Below are 25,461 nucleotides of genomic sequence, written 5' to 3'. Positions count from 1 at the left end.
TTTTTTAAACCAGAGTACAATAAAATGACAATGAAAAAAATACAAAGCACAACAGGAATTAAATTAGGAACTGACTACCATTTGCCAACATCACTCTTTGTATTATGTAACAAAATAAACGTTCCTGTAACAAAACATCAGTTTCATCACTGAATTAAAATGCTTTATGTAAAAGGAAAAAACATTTTTACACATTCTTAAAACATCTTATGACAAAACAAAAATGTATTCAAGACTGCTAAGCCCATAATTACGATTTTATTGCAACAGAACTAGAAAAAATAGATTATATTGCATTTACTAAAATGTTACAACTCCGGGGTTCGTTTTGGCGATGTCATTTGAATCAAAAAGGAAAAAATAGAAAACAAAACAGCTCTCGCATTAGTCCAAAAGGGATCCCAGGAATTGTCCATTCAAAATAATGGTGTACACAAGGATTTAGTAACAATTAAATGTTCCTGATTTAGAAATATTCTTCTTTTTTGTTATTGTATAAGTCAGTCTACAGCTAGTGTTTCTCACTAAGAAAAAAGTAAGTCTTCAAGGCGTTGCAAATCTAGAAACCTGTTACAAAAGGTTTGTTTTCATCCTCAATGATTCAAAAATCTTCAACTAAAGGGCGTCCTCTCTAATGATCCTGCAAAACACAGGTTCACGTCAGTGACCAAGCACAGTAATACATTTTACATAGATTTACATGTGCAAGTTGCATTACATAACCTTACAATAGTTAAACTCAACCTAATTGATGCCAGAATGGATTTACATGGGACATTTCATCAGATGTACTTTCAAACCGCCATACTTGAATTAAACCTTGCCTTTAAACCAGGGATCATCAACTACATTCAGCTGCAGGCAGATTCTCTTGAACAGATGGTCGGAGGGACGAAACATAATTACAAATCATTTTGAGACTGCAAATTAACCACAAGAAACCCAAACATATTTAATATTTGACTAAAACAATAAATTCAAAACTAATTTTCAAACCTGGCTGACATCCATCTCTCCGTTATGCGTGGAAATAATTAGGTACAGATTTCCCAAAAATAAAATCACTTGGAGCTGATTTCCTGGTGTTATTGCAGTCTTTAATGTCCGGGGGGGGGGGGGGTAGGCACACATAAAACCACCGTAGGCTGCCAGTTGGGGAACCCTGCTTTAAACCATTTGAACTTTTTAAACGTTCCTCCTAAAGGACTTCCGTGGACAACAACAGCCCTCAGGGGGTTGTGGGGTGGAGATGGTGCTGAGCGTTTGGATGGGTTCTCACCTGAAGGCCTGGGGCCTGTGTCTGCTGTGCACCTTGGCCATAGTAGGCCCCCTGTTGTCTGTAATACTCCACCCAGGCAGCACTGTAATCCGGAGGGGAGCTCTGCTGGGAGCCAGGGCCTGCTGCCTGGTCTGGGGAGAGGGGAGATGGAGGGTGAATAAGGGGAAGAGGAACGTCCTCTGATATGCACTCAAAAGACCAGCATATTGGAAGAGTGTAGAGGGCATGTAGGTGTAGTCTTACTCTGTTTCTTGTAGTATTCCTCCCATGCTTTGCTGTAGTCAGGGCCACTGCTCTGGGCTTGGCTCTGCTGACCTGTGCACAAGATAAAACCAGGGTCAATACGATACACACCAAACAGACCACCAAGATCTCCCTGATTAATGTTCACCTCCATAAATTCAATTTTTTAGACTAAAATATATTCAGTTACACAAACAAAAGCAAATTTACATGACTGATGAAATCAAGAAGCAACCCAGCTACACAATCATGTAACAAATTGTCGACTTCAATCATCGCAGTCAAACAAAACCTCCTGCATATCAACTACACGTTGACATGATATTTCTACTCAGACACTCTTGGCATGGAACTTTTTTAAATGAGGGCAAGTTTGAGGTCTGGTTTAGAGGTGTATCCAGGGCACAGGCGATTGTGGACATTCCCAGCAAGGGAGAACGGTTGCAGATGCAGACAGGTATTTATTTAACAGGTGGGTCACCAGTAGGAGCCAACTGCCAACAGGTACCCCAAAACAACCAGGAAGCCAGTCTCAAAGAGAAAGGATCAATCAGCACTCACTTGCAAAAAACCTACTATGAGACTACAAACCCTGAGAGGGGGGCTAGGACCAGTGACTCAGACTTAGTAATGTTACACAAGCAATAAAGGCTGGTAGACCATGTTAGTATTGAGCTCCCTTCTCTGTTCTCCCCCAGAAGACTGGCACTTGCCTAGCTTTTTATAATACTGCTCCCATGCTTTGGAATAGTCCATCTGGTCGGTCTGGGATCCATTGAGACCTGCAACCAGACACAGATAACACTGTTGGAGGACAGAGTTACTGCATGAGGACCTTTCAGTGGAGGTTGAGGCTGTGGCTTACCATCCAGACATGGCACTGTGTCCTATGGCCTCTACCCCATACCCTAACTTTAGCCTAACTAGAACTTCCATGGAGTGAAAGTTCTCTTTGAAAAGTTTCCTCCCCACCTGACAATCTCCCAGAATGGATTTTTATTTATTCATTTTATTTTTTCAGCCAGTATCTGGACGATTAGCCACATTTTCAATGCAAGAACTACCCTGCCGCTGTCATGAGTTGGATTTAAATCCACTGCAGCAGTGCCAAAACCAGGCTGAACAAGTCTTGAATCTCTCCAATTCCTTGAGTCCTCTGAAATTGCTGTTCAACTGGAAAAGTCTTGTTAGAGAAGTAACATCGTGTTGCTTTATTCTGCTCAGTAAGCAGAGCAGAGAGCATGAAACATGTCTAGTTTTAGTCCTCCTTCCGCTTATTTGTCCACTTTCTTTTCACTGGGGAGGGACTTATGCCCCACATGACTGATTGCAATAGACTCCGTATGTATCAAGGAATCATTGTAATGAAATTTTGGGTCGATATCGGTATCAAGTGTTATGGGTATCCCACCCTAACCACAACGGGACAAGGCCATTCTAGCCATTAGTTGGAGAAGCAGGTAGACTTACTGGGGTCCTGCTGGCCCTGAGGCTGCCATGTCTGATATGTTGTGCCCCATCCACCTGTCATGAATGTCTGGGGTCCACTGCCACCAAAAAACACAGATGCATGTTAGACATTTTTCATATTTATATGAATTGTTGTAGCCTGGATATTGTTACATAATTGTATTCATACTTTGGTCAGTGTAAGTAGTTCAAAGCAAGTTTGACAAATGTAACAGTGGTAAAACCAAGAAGCTGCTCACTTCTGATGAGGGGTAGCTGGTCCTTGACCAAAGGGGTTCAGACCAAAACTGCTGTTGCCCCCCATTCCTGAGGCCTAGATGAGAGAGAGAAGGCGGAGTCAATGCTGAGACCAAGGTCTCTTTCCCAGATGAGCCCTGTATAGCAGCACAATAAACACATTAAACTACATATTCATATAAACAATAAAATACACAATAGACATGCAAAAAACACATTCAGTACAAAGGTCCCTTAACAACCATCTGAAATCCCCTAGAGCCACCAATTTTAAAGTGCATTGTAGATTATTCCACACGTAATGTGCAAGGAAAAGGCTGATTTACCTAACTCTAGACACTAAAGGAGTCTCTAGAGAACCAAACCTGTGAACTGGTTTGATAACTTGTCATTTTAAATCTTAACAGGGATGTTAGGTAAGTCGGAAACTTGTGGAGCAGGGCTTTGTAAACAAAAAGAGTGTAATTATGTGATCTAAGTGACTTCAAAGAGGTCCAGCCAACCATTTCGTAGTACTGCTCATCATAGTGATGAAAAACAGCATCCAAGGGTTTAAGAGTAGAGGCAGCTGCACTATCATAAATAGCATAAAAATAACCTCAAGTTTGACTGCACTCTGCTTCCTGCTGACTACAGAGATTAGATCAGTTTCTGTAAAAAAAGAAAAGCCCACTTTAAATCTTAGAGAACTGAACTTGTTAAGAAACTGTTGTTTTGAAAGATAAATCATTCAATCCAAATACCAAGGTATTTCTATGCATAGATTCATTTGATTAATGAGACCATCCAATAAACAGGGACGCAAACTGAGGGCCCAAAAAGGCAACTTTTTATTTATTTATTAGTGTGTGGTGTTTCTTTCACCTCTATAGTGGCATCCAGCTTAAGCCAGGCCCAGCTCCAGCTACACTTGATCCCTGAATCCAATTGTTTAACAAGCAACGCCTCATTTTCACCTAATTCATTAAAAAAAATAGTGGCTACTTCAATATCTTGTTAACATTTCACACAGATTGCCAGGGTCCAGTAAGCAACTAACGCAGTATAACTTAAAGAACGGCAAGGAGTCGTATACCAGTTAATACTATAGCCAATTGGTTAGGTTACTAATGTTAGCTCATCTGATGATGTAACGTTAGCTGTCTGACTTTATTAGCAAGCAAATTGCCACACCATAAAAGGCAATTATTTGATCAGATAAGTTGGCTAATGTTGCTCAACATTTCTCTGGCTAACTAACAGAGAATTCGATCCAGCTAGCAAGATACTTAACAATGCTAATACTTGTTCCATACTTTCTCCCTCACCTCAAACTTTCCAAAATGCCAGTAGTTTTTCGGTTACAGCTCATGAAGTACGCTTCATCACCTTCTCACCCCGTCTCCGTGGTCAGGCTTCTCACCTAATGTTACCTCTTTGTTATCGTTCAGGGGACGCGCTTCTGTAACTAGCAAGCTGACTTTCCAGAACGCGTGCTGATTCTGTAACTTGTAAATTGGTTGTTCTTTCTTCAGTCGTGTGCTGCGCTGCATTCTGTTATGTCAACGATTGGCTTAGCCTTGAAAACAGCCAGTAGTGATCCAAAGCCCACCAACTTTTCTCATCGGATCTACACGAATCACGTAGGTCACCTATTTTGGATTTCAAAATCGACGAATTTCACCGAAAGGTGATTAGTTTGCATCCCTGAATGAGTAAAGATGTAATCCATCCAAGACAATCTTATGAGAAACTCCCAACATTTATTTAGTTTTGCTCGTATTAAGTATGAGTTTTAAAATCAGTAAGGGCTTACTGCACAACTGCAAAATCAGACAGTAGCCTTGTCACAGCTAGGTCAGCGGTCGAGGCAAATGCGTACATAATAGTATCATCCACATATATATAAAAATTACAATGAATAGATTGACCAATAGCATTTGAATAAATAGTGTAAAGAACAGGTCCTAGTATCGACCCCTGCGGAACACCTTTACATACTTCAAGAAACTCTGACTTAACCCCATCCATGACGATGGCCTGAGTTCTGTCACTAAGATAATCATGAACGGCCTCCCGGGTGGCGCAGTGGTCTAGGGCACTGCATCGCAGTGCTAGCTGCGCCACCAGAGTCTCTGGGTTCGCGCCCAGGCTCTGTCGCAGCCGGCCGCGACCGGGAGGTCCGTGGGGCGACGCACAATTGGCATAGCGTCGTCCGGGTTAGGGAGGGTTTGGCCGGTAGGGATATCCTTGTCTCATCGCGCTCCAGCGACTCCTGTGGCGGGCCGGGCGCAGTGCGCGCTAACCGAGGGGGCCAGGTGCACGGTGTTTCCTCCGACACATTGGTGCGGCTGGCTTCCGGGTTGGAGGCGTGCTGTGTTAAGAAGCAGTGCGGCTTGGTTGGGTTGTTCTTCGGAGGACGCATGGCTTTCGACCTTCGTCTCTCCCGAGCCCGTACGGGAGTTGTAGCGATGAGACAAGATAGTAATTACTAGCGATTGGATACCACGAAAATTGGGGAGAAAAGGGGAGAAAAAAAATAAAAATAAATAAATAAGAAATCATGAACAGGCGTAGCGCTCAGCCTATCGTTTAACCCCGGGTGACATACTGGTGGATGGTATGGCCACAAGAACCAGTCACACACCCTTTGACATGTACCTTCATGAATATCAGGCCAGACAAAAGATTGTTTTCGTTTGTGGAGGGGGGGGGGGGGGGGGGGGCATAAGACCACCTACCCCAATCTTCTCATCGATCAGCTGGCGGGCCATTTCCATCTGTTGGGAGGTGCCGCGGATGGAGAAAATGCGCACGTTGGGGTCGGTGTTGGGCGGCGGGTTTCTCTGCAGCTCCACATGCGCTCCAAGACTGCTGGTTGATGTTCTTGATGGTTTCGCCACCTTTAGGAAAGGGGACATTCAAAACGTGAGTCAGTCAGCAACAAGTGCGCAAGTGTCAATTTGACCTCCAATCAGTGCTTACTCTGCTGTCTGATTCCATTCTTTAGGCTTCACCACAATTACCTAAACTCATCCGACTGGTAGTGATACCTATAGGAGACCCTGGCATGTGTCCTTCAGCTCCGTGCCCATTCTATTTGAACATCCGTGCTAATCAGAGACAAAGGTCGACAACACTTCCTCCCCCACGCTGACGAATCAGACGGTAGCTTCCTGACTTATGAAGGAGTGCAATTAAACCAGCAGGGAGAAATTAAATATAGCTGGCAGAGAAAAGAGACCAATTAAAGCGTATCCTCTTTCTGGGATATCATTTCTCCTTTGGCCCCTTTCTTTCCCGGCCTCATGTGTGGTGAGGGAACAACGTCCTCCCCCTTCTCCTGCCATCCCAGTGAATGGAGCAAGGGGGCTTCCCAAGGGAACACCGAGGCTGCCCCAACATCAATTACACATTTGTTCACTGGTGGCTGACAGGCGGACCTTGCAGTTAAAACCGTCATCCAAACCTCTCCTCCTCCCGTAGCCTCTTCCCAGTTGCCAATAGACTACACATGGGCCATTAACCCATTGTCAACCAAATGAAACTTCTGCGTTAATGAAGCCATTATGAGGTCCCCTCAGTCAGAGAGCAAATGGGAATGAAGAGCAAAAATGATTCATTTCATGGACTGGGCCTTGCTGGGGCCACATCATATGACCTTATTATTGAGACTGGGTTAGTGAGCTGGACCAAAAGGAGGGGATACAAAGTGCAACTGGTGAGGGATTTTGGGTAAGTGGGAGGTTTAATTAAAAGACAAGTTCACGAAGAATAGTTCCTCTAACGTATTGACATATGGTTCTTAATGAACTAAAAAAAAGACATTTAAAAGCCAAATGCAGGATGCTATACCATGGTATATAAAATAAAAGTAGGCCTGTGGTTCAACCCATTAAAAAAAGTTTAAAGGTTGAGAATATAAAGTATGGGTGGGTGGGTGACCCAAGTTACCAGGCTCTGTGCGTATTGGGGGTGTGTAATCAGTGGCTCAAGCAGCTGCATAAAGTCATCGTAAAGATATTAATCACCTCAGTCTTTAAGGCCAGGCTGACAGGGCCCAGACCCACAGCCATATTGGACTAGTTCATATGCTAATGCAGGGAGGGGTGAGGGGCAATGCCAAGGTTTATTTGCCCCCCACCTCACAAAAGCCACTTTACATTTCTATTGCCTGGTTTTGATCATAGGTAGAGCCCCCTTCGAACCACACCCACCACGGCACACACATCCATCCATAGGACAGGGACACACTCAGGGTTTCCTCCGAAGCGCAATGGTCAATGACTTTTAAATGGCTGGCAATAGAGTGAACATGAATAGTCAATAGCCTAATTCCGCTCATTCATTCTCCCACTCCACTATTGGGCTGAAAGGACCTCAGATGCCAGAAAACCTTCCACGTGGGAGCTGTTATTAGGAACCTTTAACAATTAATGTCACATTACATGCATTATCCCCTTTATTAAGCCCTAAGGGAAGGGACAGAATACCACTTGTGCTGTATACATGAGCCAGGGGAGACGGGTGGCTGGACCCACACCATATTGGCTCATTGTGCAACTTTAAATGCCATTTCACCACGAGAAAAAAAAGCACAAGCTAATGGACTGGCAATGATGCACTTTGGGCATAATCTAGGCTTTTGAATAATTTTCCTGTGTTTTATAATATATTTATACACTATACACTGTGAAAATGATAATGCCCTTTTAGTGTAAGAGCTGCTTGATGGGATGGAGTTTTGGCCTACCTGGTCACATCTCCAGGTGTTAAATTAGTTACTAGTCCAATAAGAAAAGAGATCCAAATCTCTGCCAATAAGAGATAGTTTTCAGTTTCCCCCACTCCTCTCAGACCACTGGCAGAAGGGCCCGTACTGAAGAGCTCAGTAACTTTTAATGTGCCACCGTCATAGGATGCAATCTTTCCAAAAAGTCAGTTGTCAAATGTCTGCCCTGCTAGAGCTGACCCGGTCAACTGTAAGTGCTGTTATTGTGAAGTGGAAAGTCTAGGAGCAACAGCTGCGAAGTGGTAGGCCACACAAGCTCACAGAACAGGACACCACGTGCTTAAGTGCGTAAAAATCGTCTGTCCTCGGTTGCAACACTCACTACCGAGTTTCAAACTGCCTCTGAAAGCCATGTCAGTACAATAACTGTTAGTCGGGAGCTTCATGAAAGGGGTCTCCATGGCCAAGCAGCCGCACACAAGCCTAAGATCACCAAGCGGTGTAAAGCTCGCCGCCACTGTACTCCGGAGCAGTGCAAACACGTTCTCTGGAATGATGAATCACGCTTCACCATCTGGCAGTCCAACGGATGAATCTAGGTTTGGTGGATGCCAGGAGAACGCTGCCTGCACCAATGCATAAGGCCAACTGTAAAGTTTGGTGGAGGAGGAATAATGGTCTGGGGCTGTTTTTCATGGTTCAGGCAAGGCCCCTTAGTTCCAGTGAAGGGAAATCTTAATGCTACAGCATACAATGACATTCTAGACGATTCTGTGCTTCCAACTTCGTAGCAACAGTTTGGGGAAGGCCCTTTGCTTTTTCAGCATGACAATGCCCCCGTGCACCAAACGTGGTCCATTCAAAAATGGTTTGTCGAAATCGCTGTGGAAGAACTTGACTGGCCTGCACAGAGCCCTGACCTCAACCCCGTTGAACACCTTTGGGATGAATTGGAACGCCGACTGCAAGCCAGGCCTAATCTCCCAACATCAGTGCCCGACCTCACTAATGCTCGTGGCTGAATGGAAGCAAGTCACCACAGCAATGTTCCAACATCTAGTGGAAAGCCTTCCCAGAAGAATGGAGGCTGTTATAGCAGCAAAGGGGGGGACCAACTCCATATTAATGCCCATCATTTTGGAATTAGATGCACGATGAGCAGGTGTCCACATACTTTTGGTCATGTAGTGTATTTGTGTGTATTTTTTACAATTTTAATTAAAACAATAACAGTTAGGTACTTAACAGATACCCAGAAATGTTTCGATATTGAGATTAAAACATATATTAAAAAAATCGGCTGCATTGGACATTTAAGTGATGAAGACCACTGGTCAAGAAATAATGAACTGAAAGATGAAAAGCTCCATTAGTGTTTGGTTTTCCCTGAGTAGGATAAGTGGGGGACATGCCTGTACATATCTCTACATTAGTGCCTATTTCTCCATACATTCAAAAAGACACTTAAACTGGTTATTGGATGACTGAAATGCATCCAAATGATGACTGACAAAGAATGTTGTTAGTGATGGATCTTGACACCAAACGTAAAACTCACTGAATCTTTTAGAAGGCGTTTGGATTCTAGGCATGACTTATCTATTTAAATAGAAGTTCAATCAAATAAATACATTTCTCACCTTTCCCAATCACCAGGCCACACTTGTCGGCGGGTATCGTGTATGTCACTTCCTGCAGTCCACCGGGTGCGCCCATGCTCCAGTCCCCACGGCCTCTGCCCCGGCCTCTGGGGCCCACGGGACCCCCAAATCCATCCCGATCCTGCAGTGAGGAAACATAAGGTGTGACTACAGGCTCCGAAGACCTCAAACATGACATTACACATCTTACACTCAACCATTCCCCTCTTAACACTTCCTCCCCAAGAATCACCACTGCAGCCGTGTCTGACGTCAAACAAAAAATTCAACAGTTCAGATTTTGACAGATATTCTTAACAAATTCTCCTCCAATGCGTTTGACTTGCATCACTTTACCCTGGGCTCAATAGAAAGTACACAAGGAGATATGACCAAGTGCGCCACCCTGTGGGAGTCCGTATGGACTATGCTCCAGGGTTGGAGACATGCCTCGGAGACGAGGCTCATCCTCCTAGTGTACGGTCTGTGCTCAGGGGCAGTAGGTCAGCTGACAGAGAACTAGTGATGAGGTGGAGCCCCACTACCCTTTTACCTGTCTGTATACCTGTCTGAGTAGGTCCCCCCCACCACAGGGCCGAGGGGGCCAGGCAACTAGGGACTGGGCTGAGGACTGCTACACGGGTAACAAGGGAGTTTAAGGGGGCATGGCTTACTTTAGAAACACTCTTAAGGCAAGAGTGAACCAATCATTGATACATTTCCTAAAGGGGGGGGGGTTCCTTTCAGGGCAAAAAAAACTAGAATAAGTGTAGTGGTCTGCAGTGCTGTACCTGTGCCGTGTGGACCAGCTCGTTGATGAGGTGAACAGCATGCTGGCAGCGATCAGGCTGGCCCATCACCTGGGCAATCCGGTCGGGGCTGATGCCATCGTCTGAAGGAGAGGGGGACACTAGTCAGAACTGTTACATTAAAGACCAAACGTTTAGTCATGTCACAGAAATCACACATACTGCATTACATTATGTGTCGTCAAGACCACCTTGTGAGTCGATTGAGGAAATTGACAGGCAAACAAGACAGATAGATCGATTTAAGGTCGAGGTCATCACTAATCTTGACAATTGCATTAGCCATCTAGCACAATGGAAAAAGCCTTTAATAGAAGGGGACGTTTTCACCTGGTTTGAACTGGATCCTGACCCCAGAGTCATTCTGGATCTTCTTGATCATCTCTCCGTTCCTGCCAATGACAATGCCCACAGCAAACCTGGGGACTGCCACATCCAGACTGCTTCCCCCCAGTCTGGATCCAAAGTCTCCCCTGTTGGCCCGGAAGTCTCCCTGATCCTTGTCCCGGATGATCTCTACCACCAGCTCCCGTGCTTGCTGCAAAACACCCACGCCACCAGCACAGAAAGGGTTAACTTAGAACATTTTCTAACTGATCTACAAAAAGGTTGATTGATACCTTGAATCCTCTCTCTTAAAAACACATTGGCCTACCATGTTTTCACCTCCGACACGTTTTTATAAGCAGGCGTGGAGCGAGGATATGAAGGACAATAGCCTGGTTTGAGGAACTGACCTGCACTTTGTAGGGGTCCCCAGTGATTCTCAGGGGTTTGTCTGCTCCAGTGGGCATAGGGCCGTCCTGGATCATGATCATCTTAACACCAGTTCTCTCCTGTGGGGAGCAAGCAGGGAACACAATAACATAAATTCACACATCAGAACTCCCTACTTCAGATGTAGCGAAGAAGTGAGATGGTTGAATCATATTGACACTGAACCACAAACGCGTAGATAGCTGAAGTTAACAATAAGAAGTTATTTCAATAGCCAAGGTTTTTGAAGATCTGCCTAAACTAGTGTAATTAACTTCTATAACCCATAACACATTAGTTCAGGGCTTGACAATAACTTCAGCCACTTGTCCTCTGGGATTTAGCCTATATCTACGCAATTAAAAGTCTCATTAAAGTTCTGCTACATTTTCTGGCGCTTCCCTCATGTCAGCATCGGTTTGGACATGAGGCTGTAGCCACATAGGATTTACATTTTTTGTTGTGTGAATATTATTCCAATGTTGGCCTCTGATCCAGTTCTGATCGGAGTACTGTTCAAAAATGTGTTTTTTTCTCTCCCTTTCCATTCGGACAACTTAAATCTATATTCTTCTTGTCCGACAATTTTTTATACTTTAAGCCACTAAATAAAATCACTAAGAACGTGTATGTTCTAGGTGTATGTGTGCATCATCCACAGAACCTACTGGAAGCACCTAGCGCCCCCCTACCTGCAGCTGTTTGATGGTGTCCCCTCCCTTGCCGATGACCAGGCCCACTTTGCTGGCAGGGATTAGGATCTCCTGGATGGCGCTGTTGCCGTCCATCTCACTGTGGAAGCCTGGGCCGTTTCGACACCGGTCCACGATCTGGCTCAGCAGCCTCTTGGCCTGCCTGGTGGGAGGGGCACACCCCACTGTCACGCCGTTGTTCATAATCAGCCAAACCATGCACGCAAATTATACACAGTGGGTTTCTCCATTTGCAAAAACAAGATATTGAATCGTGTCAAGTGATTGTTGAGGGGGCAACTCAACATTAATCTGGAAGTGATTGTTGAGGGGGCAACTCAACATTAATCTGGAAGTGATTGTTGAGGGGGCAACTCAACATTAATCTGGTGATGGTGATTATGGTTGAGTTGATGGCGCCTCGTTGCTGATAGAAATGTTTTGTCCAAGTAAAATAATCATGATAGCTCTACACGCAACATATCTATCTGACCGCTATACATAATTTTGGTTGCAAGACCCTGGGAGAATCTCAATTGCTTACTCCCTGCGTTCTCTCTCTCCTTGCCTCCTTCTCAAACACCATTAGAGGGGAGGGACTTCAGGCGTTCTCATCCAATGGATTTTGAGTAGGAGGCGAGGAGTATGCAATTGAGATTCTTCCCGAGAGGAATGTGGTGTGACTTACTCGATGTTCTCTGGGCTTCCAGTTAGGGTGCAGGGCCTGTCCATCATGCCTCCGCTCTCTGTTACACAACACACGCTCCATTAACCAGACACATGCACCCACACATACATTGGTCTTTCTATAAATACATTTTTAAAAAATGGGGCCAATGTGTGACATTGGGATCAACATTTCAAAAATATTTATTTCTTTATTTAGTTACGTGTACAAACATCAGCCTAGGACTATAAATATCCTTTAAAATAGCAGGTGTAAGACAAATGTTTTGTCATTTCATAACATGATCATATTGTGAATAAGCCCACTAGGCTACTATGTAATTTGTTTTCAATCTAATATCCAGAATAACGGAAAGGAATATAGCGTTAGGCGTTGCAATTAGTCCATCCTACACTAATGAACACAGTAGAGGCATACACATATCCTGAGTGGTGCAGCGGTCTAAGGCACTGCATCTCAGTGCTAGATGCGTCACTACAGACCCTGGTCTGATTCCAGGCTGTATCACACCCGGCCGTGATTGGAAGTGCCATAGGGCGGCGCACAATTGGCCCAGCATCGTCCGTGTTAGGGTTTGGCCGGGGTAGGTCGTCATTGGAAATAAGAATTTGTTCTTAACTGACTTGCCTAGTAAGAATTTTAAAATAAATAAAAAGTTAAATAAAAAAAAATATGAAAACATGAGGTTTTCTGTTAAATCTAACAACACTGATGTAAATCAAGCAGACAACAGATGAACAACATCAATTTGTTATGGAAATTCGACCCATCGTGGATCACGGCACAGTCTTCATCGAGATAACGAATCAGACACCAAAACATTCTGGACATTACTTGCAAACACTGTTTATGCTGCACTTAGGCACAACAGCTGTTTGTCACTTGAGTGCCATTCAGAAAAAAAGTTTCCTGAATCAGCTGATGTGTGAAAATATCACAACGCAGCTAAACTGCTGGACATCCAATGCGCATTCAAGTATTATGCATAATTACTGGCGAACCGTGTCAATTACAGTATAGATTTTTGTTTTAAGTATCAGTTAGAAGCTGTCGATTTTGCCATCACATACATTTTGGATTTGTGTGCCCATGAATATGGTTTTCAAGCCGTAACATAAGGAAACGCTAAATGTTACATACACTGAATAAAAATATAAACGCAACATGTAAAGTGTTGGTCCCATGTTTCATGAGCTGAAATGCACACAAAAACCGACTCAAATTTTGTGCACAAATTTGTTTACATCCCTGTTAGTTAACATTTCTCCTTCGCCAAGACAATCCATCCACCTGACAGGCAGCTGATTAAACAGCTGATATCAAGCAGCATGATCATTAAACAGGTGCACCTTGTACTGGGGACAATAAAAGGCCACTAAAATGTGCCTTTTTGCCACAAATTTCTCAAGTTGAGGGTGCGTGCAATTGGCATGTTGACTGCAGGAATGTCCACCAGAGCTGTTGCCAGAGAATTGAATGTTCATTTCTCTACCATAAGCCACCTCCAACGTCATTTTAGAGAATTTGTCAGGACGTCCAACCGGCCTCACAAGCACAGATCACGTGTAACCACGCCAACCCAGGACCTCCACCTGCAGGATCGCCCGAGAGCAGCCACTCAGACAGCTGAAGAAACCAAGTATTTCTGTCTGTAATAAATCCCATTTGTGTGGAAAAACATCCTAATTGGCTGGGCCTGGCCCCCCAGTTGGTGGGCCTATGCCCTCCCAGATCCACCCATGGCTCCACCCCTGCCCAGTCATGTGAAATCCATAGATTAGAACATAATTATTTCATTTCAATTGACTGATTTCCTTATATGAACTGTAACTCAGGAAAACCGTTGAAATTGTTGCATTTATATTTTTGTTCAGTATAGTTAGTGCATTTCCGAGACGGCCACACAAAAAGACTGTTCGAAAGCAAAATCCAGGATTCTTACCAGGTTCAAATTCAATGTAATTTAACTGACAAATAATTCATATATAAAACGACAAACACTGCCATAACCGCAAGGTAAGAAAAGTGGTGTTGTCACAGGATTTGTGCAAACAAATCCATCAAGATACCAGCCATGAGAAAGGTTTAAATCAACTCATGAAATTTACAAAGAAAATTGGCAGATTATCATCAATGACTTATCAACCACCACAGGAAATCCTCACTGGTACTCTAGTTTATTGAAAGACCTATATACACACAAACTCCATGTTAACAACCTAAGTGCTACCTTATTATATATTAAATGTTTATGAAGTCACATGGTAATTACACTACAAAATACCACACCAAGGAATTCATGGTTGTATGTTTGGGATTTGACATGGCTTCAGTTTCTCTAAGCTGAACCTGTTAAGCAGGATATGTCATGACCATGCCTCGTACTCAGGGTGTGCTTCTGGGCATCACTGATCAGAGGAAAGACCCAACAGGCTACTCAGTCAAGTACCGACACGACTGACTACAGTATAAATGGGGCAGTGCCTCTTTAGGCAGAACTTACCTGCAGCAATCTGGATCTTGCAGCCTGACTCTAACTGAATTCTCGTGATCTGCTCTCCTCCTCTTCCAATGACTGAGTGTGGGTGAGAGGGGAATTACAAAAGGTCAATATCCCAACCCAAGTTAGTTTAAATGGACACCAAACAGTAAATGTGAGTACTATAAGTTGGAGTAAACCAATAGCTTTTATTATCAACTGCCTAAAACGGTCACTTACTGAATCCAACCATCTTATCAGGCACTTTGAAGTCTTCTGTCATAATAGCCCTGCAAGAGACAAAAACAATCAATGACAAAACAGTAAATATCTGCTGTGATGTATGGCCTCATTAGAAATTATAGAACAGTCTCATACTCATGAAAGCTTGAAGGGATAGTTCACCCCCAAAAACAAAGATCCACCATTCAATTGGATTGAGGCCTGCAGATCTCAACACAACATGGACTGTGCTCAACTTGAGATCACTTTTGAGGCATGAAACCCTCTGACAAACCTTAAATGGGGAGAGCTACCTCTTAAATGAATGTCATTATGTGGCAAGTCTGTGACAAGACAAACCACAGAGCTGCATGCAGAACACAGGCCAAGACATTGGCCTATCTGAGACTTGTTAATGGATACACTGGCAGTAGTGAGGGTGACAGCTTGATTGAGCTACTGTTAATCAATATCCACACACACAAATAGTCATTTGAGAAGATAAGGCTCACCTTTGATGTACCATTCCACCTAGCTGGTTACCTACTGAGAGACAACAAGGGAGAATAGAGAGGGGAAGAGAAGAAGGCAAAACAATAGATGGGTTAGCTATTGTTAACAATTCATGCGCTTCAAAGGGGCAGAAGGCCATGTGTTATGGTTCTGGATAGCCAGAATCAATGACAAGAAACTGCCATGTGGTGACTCTTAAGTGGCTCGTTTGATCTTGTTCTTGATACCATGTCTTGTTTTGAGGTGTATTGACTGATATCACGTTTATGCTAATATCACAAAAATTTGCTAGCGAACAACAACTGTAATGATGTATTTGAGACAAGTGCTCATTGTGCAACTTAATGTATGTGTTATATAAACATTGGACTAAATATAGTTTACATGACACCAACAATCTAAGCCAACCAAGTCTGTTTTGTCACAGTTGTGCACGCATCGGTTTTGTTGCTAAACAACCAACCCGTCTATTAGACTGAAACAAAACTAACTTAAAATCATTGCAAAACTGAATAAAACAAGGTAAAAAACCAAATTGTTCTACTGAACTGAGGAGTGACAGGGTGGATTGGATGGAAACAGATGGTTAAAATCAAAGTTTATTAGTCACGTGCGCCGAATACAACAGGTGTAGAGCTTACAGTGAAATGATTACTTACAGGCTCTAACCAATAGCGCGGGGGAAAAAGGTATGTGTGTGTGTGTGTGTGTGTAGGTAAGTAAAGAAAGAAAACAGTAAAAAGACATTTGAAAATAACAGTAGCAAGGCTATATACAGACACCGGTTAGTCAGGCTTATTGAGGTAGTATGTACATGTAGGTATGGTTAAAGTGACTATGCATATATGATGAACAGAGAGTAGCAGTAGCGTAAAAAGAGGGGTTGGCGGGTGGTGGGACACAATGCAGATAGCCCGGTTAGCCAATGTGCGGGAGCACTGGTTGGTCGGGCCAATTGAGGTAGTATGTACATGAATGTATAGTTAAAGTAACTATGCATATATGATAAACGGAGAGTAGCAGCAGCGTAAAAGAGGGGTTGGGGGGGCACACAATGCAAATAGTCCGGGTAGCCATTTGGTTACCTGTTCAGGAGTCTTATGGCTTGGAGGTAAAAACTGTTGAGAAGCCTTTGCCAATCCAGTAGTTATTTGTAAAAAATCTATACTGTTACATACTGCATTTTTTTTGGGACAATATTATAAATCAATACTTTGACTCCAAGTATTGATTTGTAAAAATACAAATGATGTTGTTTGGTAGCGTTAGCTAGCGCTAGACAGCTGTACCAGCACCACAACTCCGGTATTTTTCACCTTATCCTCCACCTTTTCAAACAGTGAGTCAACATGTTTTCAGCACTTTTATTTTCATGTTCTCATGCTCTCTCATCTCTCTGCAGCAGACATACAGAAAGCAATGTTTGGAACATCAAATCTGAAATATCGAATCTCAATTCATATAGAACCATATCGTATCTGCACCCAAGTATGGTGATTATATCGTATCGCGAGGTCCCTGGCAATTTCCACTCACACAATCCTGTGTGTCAGTGTCAACACACAGCAGGGGGGTGCACTGCTATGGAAATGAGGTGTGTATGGGTGTCGTTCAGAGAGGTAGTACCTGGGTCAATGGTTATCGACCCAGACTTGCAATTTGACAGGTCGCAATAAGCAGTGGGCTTAAAGGGTCACTGAAGGATATGGAGCTACTGACGTTACACCATAAACTCATATCTAGGTTCACTAAAGCTTACGTCGTTTGCACATATTTGGTTGTTGGAAATGCAACGAGGTAAAGAAATGGAATTCCTTAGCCCGCAGAGCCGACCCGCTTGCTTGCTTAAAGCTGCACCAGGGTCGGACAGCATCCCTGTAGATTAAGACACCGCGGGGCCGGCGCGAGATATAGCTCGAGAAAAGTACACCAATCCAGGGACGAGAAATGCGTTGTACTTCGAATTTTCCCATTATCCAAACTGTTACACCGAAAAAATTGAACGACTGCTAGTTTTCTGAGCCATATCTCGCGCTGGCTCTGTGGGGTCTTACACTACACAGGAATGCTTTCGGGCCATAGTGCAGCTGTAAGCAAATGGGTCAGATTTGTTAGCTAAGAAAGCCTATAAATATTAAGTGTATGATGTGGTGTTAATTCACACAATGACAATACACTGCAAAGGACTTGCGCTTAGCCTAAATGGTGTTAAATGGTACTTGTACAATTAAACAAATGACGAGTAAGGACCTAACAGGGATGACAGATATAATAATTATACAGTGTAACAGCCAACTGTTACATTTCATATTGTGTAACCTTGAGAAACAAAAAAGCACAGTGTTGAAAACAAGTGAGTTAGCCAGCCAAACCTCCACCAGAATTGCACAACTTATTCAGCCATGCATTCGAGGCTAAAATATACCACACCATGACAAGATAAGAGGACAATAACTGACTGGAGTTTCCACTTCATGGACATGAAATTGCTCACATCTGCATTTTGGGTGCATACGTGTAGCCACACGTATCATTCCACCATTCTGCAAAGCCCCACCCTTATGGGGTAACTACAATTTCAGGCACCTAACTGAAAATGCAGATGGCATAAAATGCAACTGCATATATTTTGGTTAAATTTCTAGTTTGCCAGGTTTCAAACGGTGAGTGCAAACAGAACGTAGCTGAATTGTGAACCGAGGGCTTCAAAGCAAAAATGCATAGTAAACTTTGATTACGTTGACTCTTGTGACTATCAGACAAGACCTCTCTTATCCCCTTATTACATTAGGCCAAGCCATTTCCTATTCTATAACATCCCGATTTCAAATGCTCAGACAGAACTGCTTGCTCTGGGAGAGGCTGGAGTTAAGTCATGAGTAAAGCCTTACATAGCTGCCGTATGTTGCTCCTGCTTTAACTGGGCCTGTAAGGGAATTTTCCACAAGGCTTTTTTCACCATGAACTGGTCTTATCTTATCCCATGTAATTCCTTCGAAGGGGTTAGACTGCTGCAGCCCATTTGCTGAACTGATTCTACAGCAAGATGGGGCAAAAACACTAGCACCTCGGGAAATTACAATTCCTATAACCAATGCCATAGTAATAGAAGCACGAACCTGAAGCCAATGCAGCAAGATCATTAATGTGGGCTCACTAACAAATGAATTCCAGTTATCAGTTGTGCTATCTACGCAAATGTTTTCATCGGTCAATAATGACAACAGTTACAAAAATGAATTGGTTTATAAATAGCAACAAGCAAAATAAGCTCAATCAGCATTATCCACATTTATAGAAGCACGGTTCCTTTTTCGCTACTTGGTGGACTTTGCCTCTAACCACAAACCTTTTACTTGCTGCTGCTCTAGGCCTTTTTTTCTCCCTGACAGCTTTGGATGCATGTAACCTGTAGCTCGTGACTTGTCACACAACCAGTGTCAATCATATCTGTAGCACCTAGAGCATTGTACTACAGGAGGGATGGTTGGAATGAGAAATCCCATCAATGGCCTTTGGCTATCTACTCCTTTTCTGACCTAACAGTAAATGTACTTTGTGGTGGTGGAGAGTAATCCTGCCCTGAAATAACACAGGACGAGGAGGAGAGAGCACTCCGACTGTCTGAAGCACTTCCTAATTCCAGGCTAGTGGTTACTCTTCCCAACTCCACATTCCCCCTCCCATTTTCCCAGGCCAGATCCTAGCCAGCCCACTGCTAGTACAATGCCATGTCATTCCTCAACAGCCGTGCTATCCAAAGGGCCCTTTGCTCAACATGAATACCGGCTAGCTGCTACACCTTCCACACAGGCTAGGCTACATGACATTGAACATACATTAACAATAAGTGTCAAAGGATCTCACATTATGTAGTGATGTCACTACTGATCTCTTGACATGGGTCGCTGGTTATCCAGGTAAGTTGGCTACACTATGGTCTCAAGACAACTGATATATGGACTGTATTTAAAAGGACCAAGGAGTACCAAGTAGTTAAGCAATAGTTTTGGTTGCAATGGCTTTCCTGACAGGGTTTGATTAAGCCAACAATATTTGTTAAGTGTTGTACTGCAGTCCTCATACATTATGGTAAGAGTGCATAAAACCTGACGGATATGCACAAGCATCCAAACACATTCACCCTCCGGTGCAACGCTCAGAGCTATTTACAGAGTACCCCGTTTAGTGTACTGTAACCCGGGATAAGTGTTGGGGCTTATGTTTAGCAGAAAGATTGTTTAGTATGCAGGTGGACCACATGCATTGTGTATGAGGGTATGTGAAGAGATCCACCACCGGCTTACCTCCATCATCCATTGAGCGCTTTTGGCCTCCGTAGCCGTAGAGAGAGGGGTCTAGGACTGGAGAGGAGTTGTTCATGTGGGGCATCTGGTCACCTCCCATCTTAGCTGCAATCTGAGGAGACAAGAGGGATGAGAAAGAGGGGGAGGGCTAGAATGAACAAACAGATAGCAACACAAACTAGTTATATTAAAAAAGGTTTTATTTGACCTTTAATTGCCAGTCATAAGGTCAAACTATTACTCAAAACGAAGTACTACTTTTCATAGCAAAACAAAACTTATTTCAGTAGTCAACATGGAGCTGTTTTTTACTCTCCCAGCCCCGTACAACTGAATGCAATTGAAAGGCAGTAACTATCTTCTGAAACTAGCTACCAGACATGCACATTACAAAACACTGCCTGCATCACCTTGCCCCAAATTATCCACTTCCAACTCCAATTAACTGCATGTATTCTCTGGAGATAGACATTCAAATCTAAATGCTGCACAAAAGCATTAAGGCCCGTTTCTCCTAAACCCCTCATCCGCAACCACATCTCTCCATTCAAAAAGTATATCGTTTCAGAAAATTACAGAAAATTGATGTAATTTCTGCAATATGAAAATACAATGTATCCAATTAAAGGATGACAATTGGAGCCTTGCACCACCTTCAGGCGTCATTATCTACTTCAGAGTCGCCACACCGAGCTGCCTGCCTGCCGTGGAAGTGAGATAGTAGGAGAAAAAATAAAATAAACTGCCCTCCAACATGGCTGCTGATCCCAGTCAGAGCTGAACTGGGTAGGGGGCCGAGTGAGGGCTCCACCTCTGGCCAAACCTTCTTTCTGGGGAATGTTGGGGTTGGTATGTCAGCAATGTGAGCTGCACACAATAAATCAACTACCCGGGGAAGGCTCGGGCCTAGTAGTGTAGAACGAGGTAAACACGCAGAGTCCTCTCAGTTCAACTGCTGCTGACTGTCAAGGGGGTTTGGGGCAGGCTAGGTCCATGAGGAAAGAAATGTCGGAGGATAATCTGTCGCTCAGGGAACATCCCCTCGAGTTGGGTGAGAGGCCTGTTTGCTCTGAAATTACCAGTCAAACACTTCCATGTGCTGGAGGAGAGCCAAGGGGAAATTCACTCAATCTCTGCATACTACACTGTGGGGCTAATGTTCAGATTATTTTAGTCCATATATTTGTGTCAAAGAGATTGGAAGCTCATTGATGTCCTAGTCATTTTTATATTGCGATAAAGACAAATTAACTCTATTGTATTTTGTGTATTTTTTTTTATCACAACAGACTTGTCCAACAAACATTCACATTAATATGCAGCTGAACAAAGATTATAAATATACTTTTTTTAATGTACTTGGCAATCTAACCTTTTACCCAAATAAATGCGTATGAGAGAGGCTAATATAAATATGGAGCTGAAACTTCAGGAGTACTTGAATTAAGAAGCAACGAGAAGAATTTGCTTGATCAGAGAGATTAGCAACTGAACAGCAACACTGAATCCCAGCAACCAGATACTGATATATAGGGCCTACAGATGATCTGTAAACATCTGCTGTTCCCAGAAAATATAACGTTCTAGGGCTGGGCTATTCTGGGGTGGAGTGCTCCTTGAAGGTAGCACTTCATAGAAACACTTGATATCTTTGGTCTCCATACTAGGGGGCTCCTGAGTGGCACAGCGGTCTAAGGCACTGTATCTCAGTGCTAGAGGCGTCACTACAGACCCTGGTTCCATTCCAGGCTGTATCACAAAAGGCCGTGATTGGGAGCCCCATAAGGTGGCAGACAATTGGCCCAGCGTCGTCCTGGTTAGGGTTTGGCCGGAGTAGGCCGTCATTGTAAATAAGAATTTGTTCATAACTGACTCGCCTAGTTAAATAAAGGTTAAATTAAAAAATACAGATAGGCAGGCAGTAAAAGGTTCAGTGTCTCTGGCCACTGGCTCAGTTTTATTACTTGCCCTACAGAGTTGATAAAAGCTAAATGGGCAAATGGCATAGCAGTCCAATTACTCTTCCAACTTCCAAGAAGCACAGACCTGGGACTTATAGGGAAGCTGCAAAGGAAAGCTGGGTGCCACGGTTATCAGAAGAAAACAAACTGGACCCACAAGCCTGATGCATGAGTACAAGGCCACATGCCCTTGTAGCACCTAGGATAAGCACACAGCTGAGACAGAGTGGAGGGAGAGACCCCAAAGGAATTATTAAATGGACACCAGTGCACCCAGATATGTGCTTATGACATATGCTCATGCCATATGCTCATCTAGGTTTATTTGCAGAAAAGTGTCTTTGCCTGTCAGGGAGAATATGTTATGAATATCTAGGTTTCAGTTAAGGCAATGAAGACAAATAGTTGGGTTTGAAATATGCAGTCTGTTCAGCTCACTTTCATAGGGCCCGGGAAATATGACAAGATGAGAACAGGTGTGTTTTTGCCCTAGGTGTCAAGGCTTCACAAGAACTTGGCCCAGAATGCAGACACTGACTAGGAAGGAATGGGAAGTGGTGTGGCTTTTATTCACTGTGTGCAATAGCCTACTTCCTGAAATTATAGACTCGAATAGTAATCTCAGGAAACCTTAACTATGTTGCTTGCATGCTACTGGCATTTTAAATGGAATAACTTGCAGTCGTCGTGTGGTTTGGTCAATTGTAATATTGTAGTCTACACATTATGGCCGTGTGGGGTTTACAGACCAATACATAATTTGATCAGTGCGTTTGGTCATAGGCCCAAATTACATAACGCTAACTTTGAGATGTCAAGAAGTACCTCGTTCAACCAATGCATAAGTAACATTTAGGGTGCAACTCGATAACTAGATAATATTATCTTGCTAGCTAATGGGCTTCCATCGCAAGACTGAGTATTAACATTAGCTAACCAGCTAGTTATTAGTGACTGATAAGGTCAAATTCAATTTTAGCTAGAGACCATATTATTAGGCAATGTAGTAGTTGGCTATCTATTCTAACACCCTGTTGCAAACAAGAAAAGTTCAGCGATAACATTTCCCAGTAAGCAAGGTGGCTAGCTAGCTAACATTCGTTGTTGACGTTGCGATGCTAGTTTTCCGCGCATGTTCGCTAGTTAACTAGCTAGGCTTAGCTAACTTGTACAATCGAGGCTAGCTAGCTAGCATTACTACTAGACTGAATCACTCGATAGTTTATACAACTACTGAATTCTGAAAATGTTTGACATACAGCGGTGTAGTTAACTAGTAATTTATCCAGTGTATATTGGCGAGTGGTTACAAGGCAATTTAACACATAGTTGACGTTTTTCTGTTAGCAAGCTAACTTTTGACAGCGCGTGGCTGACATCAGCTGATATTTCTGGCTTCACCATGAAACTAGGCCACAATCATAGCTGGTATCGGCTAGTAGTGTGGTGGTAAAATAGCTAGTTAGCTAGTGGTGCTAACTAGCTTAAACTCCCGTGGCTTTACAACAGGTTGCAGTTTGTTGCTTATGCCATGTTTTAAAGTTACTCTCACTTCAGTTTCATGCAAGTGGTTTCTTAGTTTCGTCCATCATGCTTTGCCGAATTCATTTGCTTGTTCTTTGACCTGACTGTTTATTGTTGGGCGTCTTTTGGCCCGCATTCTCTTAGGACTTGGACTTGTGTAGCTAACTTCAGTTAGCCAACTAGACATACAGGAGTGTTTTTTTTTGTTTTTGTTTTTTAGTAAAGAGAGGTCTGGGTTTTTACGCTGCTGGCAGAAAAAAAGTGCACTCCTCCACCACGCCGAATGGTCTTGCTCGTTTCTCGTCTGAAATCATTTCTCTTCGTCGGAATGAATTACCTGTCGGGCCCGGTGTAAGGCGTCGGCGAAGCCATCTGCTTTCGTTCCAGGCTGAGCCACCGAGGCCTGTCCCTGTACCAGCTCCGCCATCATCATCATCCCTACAGCAGCTCTCAGCAACACACCAAAAAAAATCTTCGGACTGGCGAGCAAATCAAGCAGCGCACGCACCGACCTCAGGAAGAGGAAACTAAACCACTGTATCTACACGATATCGCGAGATTCAGAACTATTTGTTTTGGACAGCTGCATTTTCTGAAATCACGCGTTACCTGACAGCGTGACAATTTTAACCGGAAGAAGTACTGCTGGAAGTCAGAGGGTACAAAAATATATTTTGTGTGTCGTCACTAGTTACCACAGCCACAGCCAATATGAAAATGTTTGATTAGATGAGGCATTCGGTGCGAATGTGTTTATATGTTTTTGGAATACTCTTAGAAATGTTTTTAATAGTAAAATAAGTAAAAGTCGATGTGTGTCTTATAGACCCAGTGCAGTAAAAAAATAGTTTGTCCTGTGTTTTTCATCATATACAGCAGCTGATGAAACTAACACTGTAGAAGTGTGAAAACATTTGATCAGTGTTATTTCCTGTAGTTGCTGGTTGAAAGTACAATCTACACAGGACCTTTAGAAGGTTTGCATGGGTGGGAGTTTCGGCTTTCCATAGTGACATCACCATGGAAAATTGGTTAATCAATAACAAAGAGAGTTCCAAACCTCTCTGCCAATAACAGCTAGTTTTGAGTTTCCCCGCCCCACTCAGACCACTCTGCAGCAAAATTCTTGCTTGATAAATAGTTTTGTGCTAAAAAGCTATTTTTTGTCAATTTTAATGTTTACGTTTATATTTTAGTCATTAAGCAGACACTCTTATCCAGAGCAACTTACAGTTAGTGCAGTCATCTTAAGATAGCTAGGTGGGACAACCACATATCACAGGCATAGTAAGTACATTTTCCCTCAGTACAGTAGCTATCAGCAAAGTCAGCACCAGAAAGGGTCTTTGAGCAGTCAGCCCTTCCCTGGGAGGAAGAGCAGCTCCGTCTTGTTGAGCTTGAGATGGTGGGCCGACATCCAAGCTGAGATATCTAACAGGCACGCAGAAATGTATGTCGCCACCTGGGTGTCAGAAGGGGGGAAGGAGAAAAGTAGTTGAGTGTCATCTGCATAGCAATGATAGGAGAGACCATGTGAGGATATGATGTAGCAGTGTGACTTTATGTATAGAGAAAAGAGGAGAGGGCCTTGAACCGAGCAGGATTTCATCTGGAGAGAGAGGGTAGGAAGAGGTCAAGGCGTAGGGTAGTTCTGTGTGTGTGGGACCAGTGGACTGTGGACGTTCTTTTCAAAGTGGTTGACAAAGTCATCCACAGAGAGGGAGGAGGGGGGGGTGGGGGTGGATGATTAAGGAGGGAGGAGAAGGTGGAAAATAATTTCCTATGGTTAGAGGCAGAAGCTTGAAATGTAGTGATAGAAAGTGGCTTCAGCGGGTTGCCCATATCCCTGTTCTGTAAGCTCGCAATGAGTCACTCAGCCACGGAGCAGGAGAGAGGAAAGGGGACAGTGCGAGTCATATGATGCTGAAAG

General features: G+C 43.4%; 1 protein-coding gene across 1 annotated transcript; it reads right to left on the bottom strand.

Moving 5' to 3' along the window:
* Positions 1-85: 85 nt before the first annotated feature.
* LOC111961608 (far upstream element-binding protein 3-like) lies at positions 86-24,067 on the bottom strand. The gene is given in 18 exon segments (XM_023984006.2): positions 86-631; positions 1,280-1,410; positions 1,523-1,594; positions 2,993-3,069; positions 3,232-3,305; positions 5,950-6,075; positions 6,077-6,111; positions 9,581-9,722; positions 10,372-10,472; positions 10,720-10,927; positions 11,127-11,225; positions 11,838-12,000; positions 12,526-12,583; positions 15,029-15,100; positions 15,245-15,294; positions 15,739-15,772; positions 20,047-20,158; positions 23,869-24,067. Coding segments are annotated over 18 exon segments (1,683 nt in total). The 5' UTR covers positions 23,968-24,067; the 3' UTR covers positions 86-601.
* Between the last annotated feature and the right edge of the window lie 1,394 nt (positions 24,068-25,461).

The sequence above is a fragment of the Salvelinus sp. IW2-2015 genome, linkage group LG4q.1:29 (genome assembly GCF_002910315.2).
Source record: "Salvelinus sp. IW2-2015 linkage group LG4q.1:29, ASM291031v2, whole genome shotgun sequence".
NCBI classification, from domain to species: domain Eukaryota; kingdom Metazoa; phylum Chordata; class Actinopteri; order Salmoniformes; family Salmonidae; genus Salvelinus; species Salvelinus sp. IW2-2015.
The sequence above is the reverse complement of the archived record's forward strand: the minus strand, read 5'-3'. Positions and strand labels throughout refer to the sequence as shown.